The 14,101-nt window shown below is 51.8% G+C and overlaps 1 protein-coding gene across 4 annotated transcripts in view; it reads left to right on the top strand.

Moving 5' to 3' along the window:
• The first annotated feature begins 193 nt into the window (after positions 1-193).
• The window catches only part of cabin1 (calcineurin binding protein 1), a 36,848-nt gene continuing 22,940 nt past the window's right edge, over positions 194-14,101 (top strand). For all 4 annotated transcript variants that reach the window (XM_084694549.1, XM_084694547.1, XM_084694548.1 and 1 more), the window contains exons 1-28: positions 194-398; positions 565-601; positions 886-978; positions 1,095-1,208; positions 1,317-1,451; positions 1,590-1,770; positions 1,947-2,076; positions 2,177-2,326; positions 2,653-2,957; positions 3,121-3,292; positions 3,384-3,517; positions 3,814-4,031; positions 4,207-4,279; positions 4,400-4,587; positions 4,883-5,020; positions 5,277-5,471; positions 5,551-5,796; positions 6,001-6,154; positions 6,244-6,359; positions 6,580-6,741; positions 7,514-7,720; positions 8,412-8,557; positions 8,749-9,010; positions 9,286-9,456; positions 9,897-9,986; positions 10,542-10,705; positions 10,862-10,971; positions 13,610-13,789. In XM_084694549.1, coding sequence (XP_084550675.1) covers positions 599-601; positions 886-978; positions 1,095-1,208; positions 1,317-1,451; positions 1,590-1,770; positions 1,947-2,076; positions 2,177-2,326; positions 2,653-2,957; positions 3,121-3,292; positions 3,384-3,517; positions 3,814-4,031; positions 4,207-4,279; positions 4,400-4,587; positions 4,883-5,020; positions 5,277-5,471; positions 5,551-5,796; positions 6,001-6,154; positions 6,244-6,359; positions 6,580-6,741; positions 7,514-7,720; positions 8,412-8,557; positions 8,749-9,010; positions 9,286-9,456; positions 9,897-9,986; positions 10,542-10,705; positions 10,862-10,971; positions 13,610-13,789 — 4,237 coding nt within the window. In that variant the 5' untranslated portion in view covers positions 194-398; positions 565-598. The remainder of the gene's footprint in view (positions 399-564; positions 602-885; positions 979-1,094; positions 1,209-1,316; positions 1,452-1,589; positions 1,771-1,946; positions 2,077-2,176; positions 2,327-2,652; positions 2,958-3,120; positions 3,293-3,383; positions 3,518-3,813; positions 4,032-4,206; positions 4,280-4,399; positions 4,588-4,882; positions 5,021-5,276; positions 5,472-5,550; positions 5,797-6,000; positions 6,155-6,243; positions 6,360-6,579; positions 6,742-7,513; positions 7,721-8,411; positions 8,558-8,748; positions 9,011-9,285; positions 9,457-9,896; positions 9,987-10,541; positions 10,706-10,861; positions 10,972-13,609; positions 13,790-14,101) is intronic.

Here is a 14,101-nt window from a genome sequence, read left to right as displayed (position 1 = left end):
AAACTTTTCTACTGCTCGTCTTAATTTCGTGGGTACCAAACATTAAATACCTTTTGTGTAGAGAAACGGGAAACGCCGGCTTATCAATCAAGCTCAATTGAATATCTGCTTTTCGGATTGGTGGTTTGAACGCGCCCGCGTTGCATTAACCAATAGACCACGTTAGTACTGTCTATCGGGCATCAACAAAGAATATCAAAGAAGTTTCTATGCACGGGAGCAGACAACTAGCTCGTTGGCTTCAAATTTGACTTGTGTTTATTGTTTGTTAGTATCAAAACAAGAGTTCTCATTTGCCATAAGTTTGATTATACCATCGGCAATGGATACACGGTTGGTTATTCACCTTGCCCAGTAGTTGAATGAACGCTGGATGGCTAGCTAGAACAACAAGGCAGGTACATTGAGCTATTGTTAGATAGCAAACAAGCTAATGCTATATGATTGGCTATCTTATTTTTAAATTGATACAGTATGTTACACACACTGCTGAGTTGCATCGGTGAATAAGTGTTTGAATGCATTTCATGCTGATCTCTGACGTCAATTCGGTGTTCCCGACAGCTGGAGTTGAACGCCATTGTGGGTGCTGATAGAAATGGTACAGTGTCTTTCAAATAACTTTTGAGATGCATCTAATAAACAAACATTAGTAACATCAAAACATTATATTCTGAGAATGATTAGTAATGCATTGGAGGTGCTAGCTATCTTAAAACCCTGGTTTATTAGTGGCAATTACTAACGTTCGCTAGCTAGCAAGCCAACTATCTGTTGGTGTGTGTTATCAGTCTGCTACAGTAGTGCTTTTCATAGCACCGTACCACAACACCCCACGTTTGTAGGCCGTTTTCCTATCAACTAGGACTGTCGTCTTTATTCCAGATCCGGATTGCAGCTCTTAATGCGGCTGCGGCTGCGGCTGATGAGACAGAAGACCATTTGAGGAGCAACAAGAGTCGAACTAAGGAAGCCCAGGTGTGCAAAACAGACACGAGAGATCACTTTCTAAGCTGTGATTGATACAGTAAGCTTGTCACAGTAGCTGTAACCCTATACGACACTCAACTTACCAAGACTCTTTACCTCTACAGGAAGCGGAGGCTTTTGCCCTATACCATAAAGCTTTAGATCTTCAAAAACATGACAAGTTTGAGGAGTCTACCAAGGCCTACCATGAGCTCCTCAAAACCCCTCTCCTCAAAGAGGTATAATGTTCAGATACATTGTTTGGTTTCTAATTGTCATTTCCCATGGACATGAATACTTCAGTGCCCCATGAACTCTGCTTACCGCAACATCTTCTCACCCATCAGGCCATGCCGTCGGATAACCAGAAGATCGGTCTCAAACACCCAGGCCTCATGCTTAAGTACTCCACCTTCAAAAACCTGGCGAGTCTGGCGGTGCTGAGGGACGACCTGCAGACCGCCATGGAGTTCTACCTGGAGGTGAGGTCACACACGCGAGTCATGCGGCGCTCAAATGAAACCTAAACCTTTTCAAATCTAAGATGGACCCAAAACGGCACATCGTAAGACATTCCTAACGCGGCCGCTGCGTCTTGCATGACTGTGTCTTGTCGACAGGCTGTGATGCTGGATTCCACGGATGTAAACATGTGGTACAAGATCGGCCAGGTGGCCGTGCGGCTCGTGCGTATTCCTCTGGCCCGGCATGCGTTTGAGGAGGGCCTGCACTGTAACCCGGACCACTGGCCCTGTCTGGACAACCTCATCACCGTCCTCTACACACTCAGTGACTACAGCTGTGAGTCACGCAGCACCTGCCAGCATCCTTTGCGACATTTTCCATGCCATTATGAGTGCACATCAAGTTCACTACATCTGTGGTCATGAGTTGAACAATCTCTCGTCTTAAAACCGACCCCCCCCCAACCCTGTTTTTGTTGGTGAAATTTGTGTGTGGTTGTTCCTTGTGTTCAGGTTGTTTGTACTTCATCGGCAAGGCCTTGGAAAAGGATCATTGTTACAGCAAAGGTTTGGTGTTGAAGGAGAAGATCTTCGAGGAGCAACCTTGTCTGAGGAAGGACACCATGCACATATTCATGAAGTGGTGAGTCTGTACTGTACTTCCGCCAACTTGTACATTCGAGCGCCCCTTTTGGAAAAACGGTGGCGTACGAGAAAGCTAACGCGCTCCGTGCCATTCGCAGCAACATGTCCGTCCACTATGTGGAGGTGGATGAAGAGGAGAGCCAGGCTATCATCCAGGAGGCCATGGACCTGCGACGTCACAGGCAGGCTTTCTCTGTCCAGGAGCCCAAGCCGGACCTGGTGCTGGTCCAGCCAATCCGTCGCTTCACGTGAGAACCCTAACCCTCTCCATGTCGCTCCGTGGACTCCTCAGTCCCCTCTTTGAGCCTGTTTTACGTGTCGGATTGCTTCCAGAGGGTTCCCAATCCTGGTCCTCGGGCCTCTTTGCCCTGCATGTCTTCGATGTTTCCCTGCTCCAACACACCTGATTCCAATGAATGGGTCGTTATCTTGTTATGCAGAAACCTGCTAACGACCATTCATTTGAATCAGGTGTGTTGGAACAAGGAAACATCTAAAACATGCAGGGCAGGGAGGCCCGAGGACCAGGATTGGAAAACCCCCTGGCTTATACGGATGCTGAATGTGTTTTCAGTTGGAAGAACATAGGAGAGAGCTTCCTGGCCATGTACAGACACCAGACCACATGCGAGGCGCCTCGTCCCAGTCTGGGCCGCAGGATCGACCTGTCCGAGTACCAGGACCCCAACTGCCTCCAGGGCGTCCCCCAGCCCGCCAGTCCGGCCAGCGTGAGCCAGACTGTGCCCAGCAGCAGCCCCTGCTCCTCCCTGCCTCCCCTCCCTGCTCCGGAGCCAGCCACCCTGTCCCAGCCCAGCACCCTGGTCCACATGCCCACCACCCAGGCCACGGTGGAGGTCACCACGACCGCCCCAGCCGACGGTCAGTTCCAAACTTGGGGGTCGAGTTGTACGAATGGGTTCGACTTCAGAGTACGGTTTTAGTTTAAACATTTATGTTTTCATTTGATCGATTCATTTGTGTCCCTGTCGCTCTGGATAAGAGCGTCTGCTAAATGACTAAATTTGAACCTGCTCTGTCACAGCGATGGACACGTCCCTCACGGAGAAGGTGAAGAAAGCCACAAAGAGGAAGAGGGTCGTTGAGGACAGTGGGGAGACGGCAAAGCGGCGCTCTGCTCGGGTCCGAAACACCAAGTGCAAGAAAGAGGAGAAGATTGACTTCCAAGAGTTGCTTTTCAAATTCCTACCTTCCAGGTGTTCATGAAACCACAGTGGAGCCGCGCAATTTTGAATTGTTCTTTTCGATTGGTATGGGATGGGAACTAATTGTACTTGTTCATCTCAGACTCAAGAAGTTTGACCCGGAGGATGATGATGAGAGCCTGAGTAACCTGGAGGCCCGGTGTGACGTCAAGCAGGACTCCCAGTTCCTCAACGGCAGCTGTACACCTCTGGAATCCATAGAATACATGGAATCAGGTGAGCATATATATATATATATATATATATATATATATATATATATATATATATATATATATATATATATATATATATATATATATATATATATATATATATACACATTATTATCACCCTATATGCTAGCACTAGCCCTGCTCTGACGCTAATTATTGGTGGGGACGTTTCAACAGTCTCTTGACATTAGTAGGGACCTTATGTCCTTATTGTCCATCCCTAAACCGAGGCCTTTGTCCCAGCTAATATTCTGAACACTGTCTTACAAATGGGACACGGTTTCTTCTCCTGCGCAGAACAACAGGATGTCCACAGCTTCCTGCTCAACAACATGACCAACGGGGGCATACTGGACCTGATGGTGCGCTACCTGAAGGCCGTGTGTCAGAGGTTCTTGGAGGAGTGGCCTCGAGGGCTGGTTGCCGTGGTGCTGGAGGTCTATCAGACCTGGAGGAAGCACAGCAGCGGGGTGCCTAACCCCTTGCTGCGAGACTGCAGCAACCAGCACATCCGGGTAGGAGGCAGGAATACTCGAGTGTCGCCCTCATTCTGTCATCCCTGGTCATGTAGTACTTTTGTCCTTCCTACAATGGCTACAGATCATCATTTGTCGAAAGTGGGACCCCATTTTTTCACAATCGACCTCTTCCTTTTTCTAAACGAGGATGTGTTTGGTGTTTGATGCGCAGGAGATGCTGGTGATGAGCTTGTCCTGCATGGAACTGCAGTTGGAGCAGTGGTCACACACCAAAGGCAAAAACGGTACGCGGGAAAAACAAAGCTCAGATATTTACTTTTTTTGGGGGGGTGAAATTTTCAGATCTGAGCTTCTGAAACGTTTTCATTTCACCCTCATCCAATCTCTGTGTGGTTACCTCCCAGCGTCTCCCAGAAAGAGCGGCGTTGGTCAGGTCGGCGACGCAGGCGTCCCAGACTTCCCCGGGCAGCACTTCCAAGCTGACCTGTCCCAGCTTGCTCTGGGCTCCTCTCAGAGGGACCTGTTTGAGGACAGCTGGCTGCCGGTCGGAGCGCGTGTGTACTGGCTCAAGGCACACTTCCTCACCCTTCAAGTAAGATTTTACACTACGTTTACATTTAGTCATTTAGCAGACGCTCTTATCGAGAGCGACTTACAGTAAGTACAAGGACATTTCTCCCCCCCCCCCCCGAAGCAAGTAGGGCGAAGTGCCTTGCCCAGGGACACAACGTCATTTTTCTCGGCCGGAAATCAAACCGGCAACCTTTGGATTAAAAGCCCAATTCCCTAACCGCTCAGCAATCTATTTATTTGTTGGTGTACTGATTTAGTATCAACACAAATGATGGATTGCCACTGATTTTCAGTTTTTTGGTTTCATTTTCTAGGGTGACATGGAGCTGGCCCTGGAAAACTATGACACGTGCGCAGGGCTGTTGCAGAGCTGGACCAAATCCCCAGACGGAAAGGAGTACACCATCTACCTGCCCAACCTGAAGGTGGACGGGTCCATCTCCCTGGAGGAGGTGGGGACCTGCATGACCCACATACAGACCACCGTTGGGGATGCAGGAGGTGGCAAAAGTGCTCCCATGGGGTGGTTCTCATCTGAAACTGTTCTCTTTCCCCCTCTCTCTCTGTCTCTCTGTCTATGTGTCTCCCTCTCTGTGTCTCCCTCTCTCTGTGTCTCTCTCCATGTCGCTGTCTCTCTCTCTCCGTCTGTCTCTCTGTCTCTCTCTGTCTCTCTCTCTCTCTCTCTCTCTCTCTCTCTCTCTTTCTCAGATTGACAAGAAGCTGAAGTCTCTGGAGCGCTGCCAGTCCCTGGAGGAGATCCAGCGGCTCCACGAAACGGGAGACCACCAGGCGGTGGTGCGCCTGCTGCAGGCCACGCTGCCCTACGGAGGCTCCGGCCGGGGCAAGCCTCCGGACTTTGTCAGCTCCGCCCCCGAAAGGCCCGCCCAGCTGCTGCTGCTGCAGGTCAGGCCCGCGCCTCTTATGAACCGCATGGCTCGATTTGGATGGGGATGACGTTTCTTTTCTTCTCCCTTGGCCCTAGAACTCTCTACTGAAGCTGAAGGACTACCAGCAGTGCCTGGAGAGCACCGAAGTGGCCCTGAACGAGGCCCTGCAGCAGCTGAACTCGACGTCGGGCAGCTCCTCTCCCTCGGTGAAGGAGGAGTGGGTGTCCACCATCACCCAGCTGCTGGGGGGGATCCGGCTGTGCTTCTCGGAGGAGCCGCAGCTGCTGAGCAGTGTGCCTCGCTGCTCCAGCATGGCCCGCCTCGCCAACAACCTCATCCAGGTCAGACGCAGCCCCTTCAGGCTTAGTGGTGCTCAGGGCACTTGAGGACAGATTGAGGTCCCAGGTTCAAATCCCCCCTCCTGTATGTTTTGGATGGTCTGCTCAACAAAGACATTTAAACATTTATAAACTTGTCGATTCTCACTCGGCCGCTTTTGTTGTTTACGTAACCTTGGATTATTTTCTGTTCTTCCTCTCCTCCAGCTGATTGACCTCAGCATGGCCATCCCGGACGATCCCAAGGAGCCTCATTTCTCCTCGGTCGTCCCCTGGGTCCTACTGCACCACATCATCAAGCACGAGGAGGCGGCCTTCGACTGCATGCTCCGCCAGCACATGGCCGTAGGGGACGAGGAAGGCATGTCCAGTCCCCTTCCCTCTCCAACCCCCGTTCCCCCTGTTCACATCTACCGTCGGTGTTTGACCTTTGACCTCTCCCCTTCCCAGATGACTCTGACGTGCCCATGCTGCCCTCGTCGCTGATGCTGCTGAACACGGCTCACGAGTACCTGGGCCGGCGCTCCTGGTGCTGCAACTCAGACGGAGCCCTCCTCAAGTTCTACGTGAGTGTGGGAGCCACAGTCCCCTCTGACCCTGACCCCCCCTCCCAGTTTAGACTGGGATCAAACTGACAGGTGTGGGCGACGGGGACCGTTTTTATTTTTCTTCGTTATCACACGTGATTTTCGATTGGATGCGGTCGAGATCCACAGTTCGCAGGGGTTGAAGTAGACCGATTTGCCTCTCGTATGTGTGTGTGTGCGCGTGCGTTCCACCATCCAGGTGGAAGTTCTGGAGAAGGAGCTGGCGGCTTCCAACAGGCTGGACTCCCACCCGTATAAGGAGGAGCTTGAGATGGCCCTGGAGCAGTGCTTCTTCTGCCTGTACGCCTACCCCAGCAAGAAGAGCAAGGCCCGCTACCTCGAGGAGCACTCAGCCCAGCAGGTCAGACGTCCTGCTCTACAGAACACACATCAAGCCCCGGTCATCTTAGTGACACTGCTGTTCAGGCAAGGCTGTTGTTGAATGTGTCCCAGGAAAGCGTATTAGTAGTACCATTTAGTATTCAGTGGTATTGTAGACATATCTCCTGTAAGTATTTCTGGGGTATTCTTGTAAGAGGAATGTGTGTGGTGCAGGAAGCCACTAGGGGAGTGTCTAATCACGTCTGATTCTCGGGACTGTCGGTTGGTACACAGTGATGTGCAGTAATGGAGAGGGGGAGAGGGGGAGAGGGAGAGAGGAAAAGAAAAGAGTCCAGGTTTATTTACTAATGGTGTCAGCCCACCTTCTAATTACTGGCTAGTCAGCAAAGTCACAAGACTAAGGGTTGCTGTGAAACAAGTCAATATATGCAAGCAATTGATTCACTTTCAGGGTGCCTAAATTTGATTTATGGCCTCTGCAAAAATACTGCCCAAAGCTCAGGTTCTGTTTGTAATGTTGAATCCCAACACTGCAGGCCTGGGTCCTTCTGTGAAACGTGTGTACATGTTATTCCATCAAAAATATATAATATATAGATAATAAAACATACATGCATTACAAACGTTTGTCTCATACAAGGTGAATGAATCAAAGCCTGCGGTGGGGGCTGCCTCTCAGCATCATACTGTCTACTATCTCATCAGCTACCTCACTCTAGTCATTGCTCAGGTACCCTCCTGCTTGCTCAACCAGCCGTAGCTCAAGGTCCCCCTCCCCCCGTGACCCGCAGGTGGAGCTGCAGTGGGGAAACGCCCTGTTCATGTTCCAGTACTTCAAGCCCAAGACCCTGCCCGAGTTCGACAGCTACAAGACGAGCACGGTGTCGGCCGACCTGGCCAACCTGCTGCGGCGCTTCTCCGGCATCGTGCCCTGCGGCGACGCCCCCTCCCTCAGCATGGACGAGGTGGCGGCCTACATCGAGGGGGTCGGCGATAAGGTCAGCCCCCGGGCGAGAGAGCCCACGCTGGACAGGAGAGAACGGCCGTTCATGAGTCACACACCTCGGACTAATGGCCAGTGTGTCAGCCAGGGTTTATTACAACCTTTATTTAACCAGGAGAGACCCGTTGAGATTAACAATCTCTTTTTCAAGGGAGACCTGGCCAAGATAGCCAGCAGCATACATACAAATATAGTTACAAAAATACAGAAGGAGACAAGATATAGGAGTTAGTGTCGTAGCCAGGTGCGAGAGGTCCCCATTTAAAAACATTTACATTTTAAGGAATCTGTCTCTAGCTCTTTAATTTAATTTAAAAACATTGAGCGAGATTAATTCCTTTAGTTTCAAGACATTTTGCAACATATTCCATGCCGAGTGTGCGGAGTACAGAAAAGCCCTCTTTCCAATTTCCAAGGGTCTGGTCTCCTTGTGACTCTGAGCTGTTTGTCAGACTGGGACCAGCGTGTTCACCGCCAATTGTATTTATTTGATTCAAACACGTCATACTAAAAGTAGAAAGCACGTCCGGAAAACCAAGGAAGAAGTGCGTAGTTCGTACGGGTATTTCTGTGGTTCGAGTCAAGGTACGGTCTTGGTATTCAGACACGTTGAGGTAGAGAGTGCAGGTGTTCAGATCCCGGAGGGTGTGATCAGGAGCTGATGCCCGGCTGGTTTGGCTCCCCAGGTGCCTGCTCTGCCCGAGGGAGGCTGTCCGGCTCCCCCCATCGTGGATGAGATCTATTACCTCCTGGGGGACTACCACTTCAAGAACAAGGAGCAGTCGAAAGCCATCAAGTTCTACATGCATGACATCTGTGTGTGTCCAAACAGGTCAGCATTGGGTTGTGAACTACTTTGACGAATAACATGTCAAGAAACATTCATATTATTTACACCTTTCCCAACGTTGGAGAGCTCACAGGTAGGAAAGAAGGGTTCTGGGGGCTGGTGTCCAGAACCTTTGGTGACCGGTTACTGATGGTGTGTGCGTGTATCTGTGGTGTGTGTGTGTGTGTGTGCAGGTTTGACTCGTGGGCGGGCATGGCCCTGGCCAGGGCCAGCCGCATCCAGGACAAGCTGAACTCCAATGAGCTGAAGAGCGACGGGCCCATCTGGAAGCACTCCCTGGCTGTGCTCAACTGCTTCAAGAGGGCCCTGGAGATCGACGCCTCCAACCTGTCCCTGTGGATCGAGTACGGCACCATGTCCTACGCCCTGCACTCCTTCGCCTCGCGCCAGCTCAAGCAGTGGAGGAGTGAGCTGCCCCCAGAGGTGGTGAAGCAGGTGCAGTGGACGCCCCCCCCCCTCCCTCCCTCCCTCCCTCCCCCTCCCCCCCACCTCCCAGTCTCTTAGTGCAGCACGGCTAGTGCTCGGTTTCCGCCACACTAAACAGATGTCACATCTTGTCACTCCTGGTCATGTGACGTGTGAATTGACGTGTTTGCTGAATTTTCGATGTGTTCTCTGGATGCAAATAACAGCTGACAGTTGTGGACGAACGTGCATCCGTGTGTGTGTGTGTGTGTGTGTGTGTGTGTGCGCGCGGGGGGTGTTTGTAGATGACTGAGAGGAGAGACTCCATGCTGGAGACGTCATCCCAGTGCTTCCAGGGGGCGTCTCGCTGCGAAGGGGACAGTGACGAGGAAGAGTGGCTCATACACTACATGCTGGGGAAGATTGCCGAGAAACGCAAGCAGCCGCCACGAGAATACCTGCATCTCTACAAGCGGGTAGGCTTCAGCGCCTCTCTGCGTCTGGGGCCCGCCGCGGCCCATTTTGCTGTGGAGGTCGATGAGGAGAGGCAGGGGGAGGCCTGGGGCTCTGGGCGGGGGTTGCTGGGAGGGGAAGGGGGGCTGCGGAGAGAGGACACGGCTCTGTGTGTCTGTCCTCTGCTCTCCTATCCTGGCCTGCCAGTCAGATGGCCCTGGGCTTAATCCCTTCTCCACCCTGCCCTCACCTCTTTTATTTATTATATACTGTTCATAAGAATGTGCACTCGCAGAGTAATAGGATTATTGGTGGAGAAAAGAAGATTTAGAGTCATAAAGGTTAGACTGCTAGCCAACGGGTCAAGAGGAGCAGAACTAAAAAGGCCTATGTACTGGTGCCCTGGCAAATACGATCTCTTTTCTCTTCCTCTGTCTTCCTCGCTGTGTCTTTCTCTCCACAGGCAGCACATTACCTGCATGAGGAGGCAGCCAGATACCCACGCAAAATACACTATCACAACCCACCAGACCTGGCTATGGAAGCCCTGGAGGTACAGTACATCACAACAGTCTGAAGGTGTCCCGGTCTGAACCGCACACTAGAACCAGGACACACCAGTACACTAGCACTAGCACACACTGACGTTAATACACACCAGTACTCACTGACGCTACCAGTACAATAGCACTAGTACGCACTGATGCTACCAGTACACTAGCACTAGTACACACTGATGCTACCAGTACACTAGCACTAGTACACACTGATGCTACCAGTACACTAGCACTAGTACACACTGATGCTACCAGTACACTAGCACTAGTACGCACTGATGCTACCAGTACACTAGCACTAGTACACACTGATGCTACCAGTACACTAGCACTAGTACGCACTGATGCTACCAGTACACTAGCACTAGTACACACTGATGCTACCCGTACACTAGCACACACTGGCACTAATACACACCAGTACAAACCCTGGAACGCTAGTAGCAGAGGACTGTACAGGCACTTAGCTCCCCAGATGGCTGTGATGATGTCAGCGTGTTGCACTTGAAGGAGGGTAACACCCCCCCCCCCCCCGCTCTGTCTGCGAGCAGCTCCACTTCCGCCTGGGCGCCTCCATCCTCAAGCTGCTGGAGGCGGCCGAGGGCGAGGCCGAGGCCGACCTGGAGCACGAGCTGCTGTTCACCCTGCTGGCCGATGCTGCCGCCGGCCCCTTCGCCCGGGGAGCGGAGAAGAGCATGCCCAAGTCCCAGGAGAAGTGAGCTACGTAGCCCTAAGGCTAACCAAGGCTAACTGGGGGGGGGGGGGGGGGATACGTTGCACTTTACTTTAGACTTTTATTTTTAGAGGACTTTTTAAGAACGTGAAGTGTCCAAACTGTCTCCGGTCTGTGTCATCTCCCCCCCCCCCCCAGGGAGAAGCCCCCCTCCATGATGGACGAGGACTCGCACGGTTCCTCCGTGTGCGTGGCGGCGGTGGCGGGCGGTCACGCTGGCGCGCCCCCGCCCCCCTCCAGCGCCCCAGGTCTGACATCCCCGCCTTACACGGCCACACCGGTCGACCATGATTACGCCAAACGTAAAACCCTGCGACGCCAGCAGCAGACGTGGCAGCAGCAGCAGCAGGAGCATAAGGAGCAGCAGGCTGATGGTACAGTCCCCCAGTCCCGGACCCTGTGGCCTGGGGAGCGGCCTGCTCTCACCCAGGACAGAGGTCCCCACCGGGGCGGGTTTGTGGGGGTTGTGTGAAGGGGAGGGTGGTGGTGGGGGTCGGGAAGCTAATCACCATGCTAATGGGTCTGATTCCGGTAATTACCTCACAAACACCCGGGTGCTTGGGATGTGGTAAAATGGGCAATATGGCTACTGCTGGTTTCTCTCAAGGGCATTGCTGTATGTTGGCGGCGGCGGAGGGGTGAGGGTGGGGTGGGGTGGGGTGGGGAGGGGAGGGGGAGAAATGACAGTGTTTAGGAGTTGAGAGGTACGAGGGCAGAGGGCGTTTTGACCTCTGTGTGTGTTGGGTGTTGTCGTTGCAGTAGATCCAGATGTCTGCTCCTGTTTCCGCCCTCCCTCAACCCTCTCCTCTGAGCCTCCGTCTCCCCCCCTGGTGTGAACACCATCCTGTTTCACTTCCTAGATCATCGAGCCCTTAACTCAGCCTAGAGCCTTTTCCTCATTTGTTTTGGATTGAGTTTGTCTGGGTTTTTCCCATCTGTGATTTTTATATTACAGCGTCTTTTGCGTTATTTAAAAAAAAGAAGCCTTTTTAAGAAAGGCTCAGACCCAAAGCTATTTATATTTGATTGTTCTGTCTCTCTCTCTGTCTCTCCCTCTCTCTCTGTTCAGATATTGATAGGAGTGAAGTTAGGCATAATGTATCTTCCTCACGAACATCTTCATGTCCTTGTTATGCATACTAGGCATAGTCAGTCGTGCTTGCGTGCGTAGATATACATAATGAATCATTTGAACTGCTAATGGTCACACAGTCCAATCTCAGTTTACATCTCAATCTGCAGTGGTTTTGGAAGTTACTTGACAAAAACCACTTAGAAGAATTGCACTGTGTAGCCTTCAGTAATTTTCCTAGGATCCAGGCTGAGCCTTCATTGAAATTATACTCATAGTTTGTAGTGTTACAAAGAAATCAGGGGGGGTAAAAAAAAAACACATTTCCAGAGCAACAAGGCAGATTGAATGCCATCATAAATACAAAAACATTTGAACGTTGAGCACAAATTCAATGCTAAATCAAATTGGCGCAAAATGCTAAGGCGCTCAATGCTAACAACAACAGCCCGCTGTGTTTTGAATTCCCCTCGATGTCCCCGTTTAGCTTCCACGTCTGAACGCTGCAGCCATATTGCCCATGTTGCCAGTTTTTCTGTCACCCTTTCCAGATTCCTTCCTACCTACCTGCCTACCTGCCTGCTTCCTCTGCCTGCTTGCTTCTGCCACCTGCTTTGTCATTTACAATGTGCATGTGGAGCCCTCAGGGGCTGAACGTATCCACGGGTGGACTGCACCCGCGCCTCTCCCGGTGCATCGGCTGCCATGCGGTGCTACTCGGGGACGTGGCCGCTCTTTTGGCTTGGGGATTTTGAAGTCGGGTCTGATTTATTTTTATTTTTTTGGGGGGGGGGGTGTTTTGCAAACGTAACACGCTAGAACGTTCCTCAACGAGGGACGATAACTCGGCATTGCATATGGTGTTCAATTGATGTGGTGTGATGCCTTGTCATGAGGAGTGTGCTTGCCCCCCTCCCCTCCTCCCCCCTCCCCCACCCCCCCCTTGTTGGCACGTGTCCGCGGATGCTGATGGCAGAAAAAGACCACCGTGTGCAGGTTTGCCAGAGGGGGGGGGGTTTGGCCCCCCCCGACATGAGGTCAGAGGTGCTTCGTGGTGACGGGAGACTGTTAAGACACTGGTCCTGAGGGGGGAGACGACACGACTGCACTTCATTGGGGTGCAAGATTCATGTTTAAGAACGCACAACATTGTTTAAAGTCCCCCTTCCAATATCTTCAACAGCCTCACCAGAGCTTGACCACGATTACTGCCTCCCACCAAAGTGCCTGACATCCCTGAATGGTACTGCCCATGAACCACCCACCATGTGTGTTGGTACAGTCCACTCAGAACACTACAGTACTACAAACCAATAGGACTACATCTTAACTGCTACACATTTTGGTTACACACTTGATAAGTTCCCAGGAATTCCAAGGAAGTGCCAGAATTTCTGCGGGGGATTTAATTGACACTGATTCTAGCTGACGTTATCTGAAATGCACAACCTCAGTGGTTGTCTTTGTAGATCAGCAGTCTTACAAGCGAGTTGACCGTCGGCCTGTCGCCCTCTGTGTAAACATGTTAATCTCTGCCCTCTGCTAAAGACGTCAGGTCAGGGGGTGCCAATGAAAGGGGAAAGCTGGTTATCATTTTGGATGTTTCAGGCAGCAAAAAAACCCACTTTGCTTAAAACACGACTGACCCTGTGTGTCGCTTACAAGAATCCCCAAACAGAATCACCACCTGGAAGATGTTCCTAAGTAACCCCGGGGGAGAGAAGGGTGGGGTCGCTAGCCACGGGAGTCTGTGTGGCCGGCAGCCCAGCCAGGCAGCTGTGGGACGTGACGTACGTGTGTGTGTGTGTGCACAGAGCGCAGTCAGGACAGCGAGGTGGTGATGCTGTCTGACTCCAACTCCACCCAGGATCCCTTCACGGACCCCGCCAGCTCCCAGGACAGCAGCCACAAGCTGGCGTCCGGCAAGGGAAGCACGTCATCCTCCGAGAACACCACGCCCGTCAAGCTGACCCAGCCCTCCACCGAAGACGCAGGTACACCAGCCGTCACTGGTTGCCTTGTATCGTAGCGGTTGCGGCCTTTTAGCCGCTGCCTTCCTGGGTGTACTTGCTGCTGCTTTTGCTGCGTTTTTTGTCCCCCCTGCTGTTGTAACAGTGCACCTTCCGTTGAGGCAACATCATTCCATGCTGTAGAACAGAAGTCTTCAACCCTGGTCCTCAGGGACCCCCCTGTCCTGCACGTTTCAGATGTTTCCTTTGCTCCAACACACCTGATTCAAATGAATGGGTCGTTATCTAGTTATGCAGAAAGCCTCTTAACGACCATTCATTAGAATCAGGTGTGTT

Source organism: Hypomesus nipponensis, chromosome 28 (assembly GCF_054491055.1).
Source record: "Hypomesus nipponensis isolate SF chromosome 28, ASM5449105v1, whole genome shotgun sequence".
Taxonomy (NCBI): domain Eukaryota; kingdom Metazoa; phylum Chordata; class Actinopteri; order Osmeriformes; family Osmeridae; genus Hypomesus; species Hypomesus nipponensis.
The sequence above is the reverse complement of the archived record's forward strand: the minus strand, read 5'-3'. Positions and strand labels throughout refer to the sequence as shown.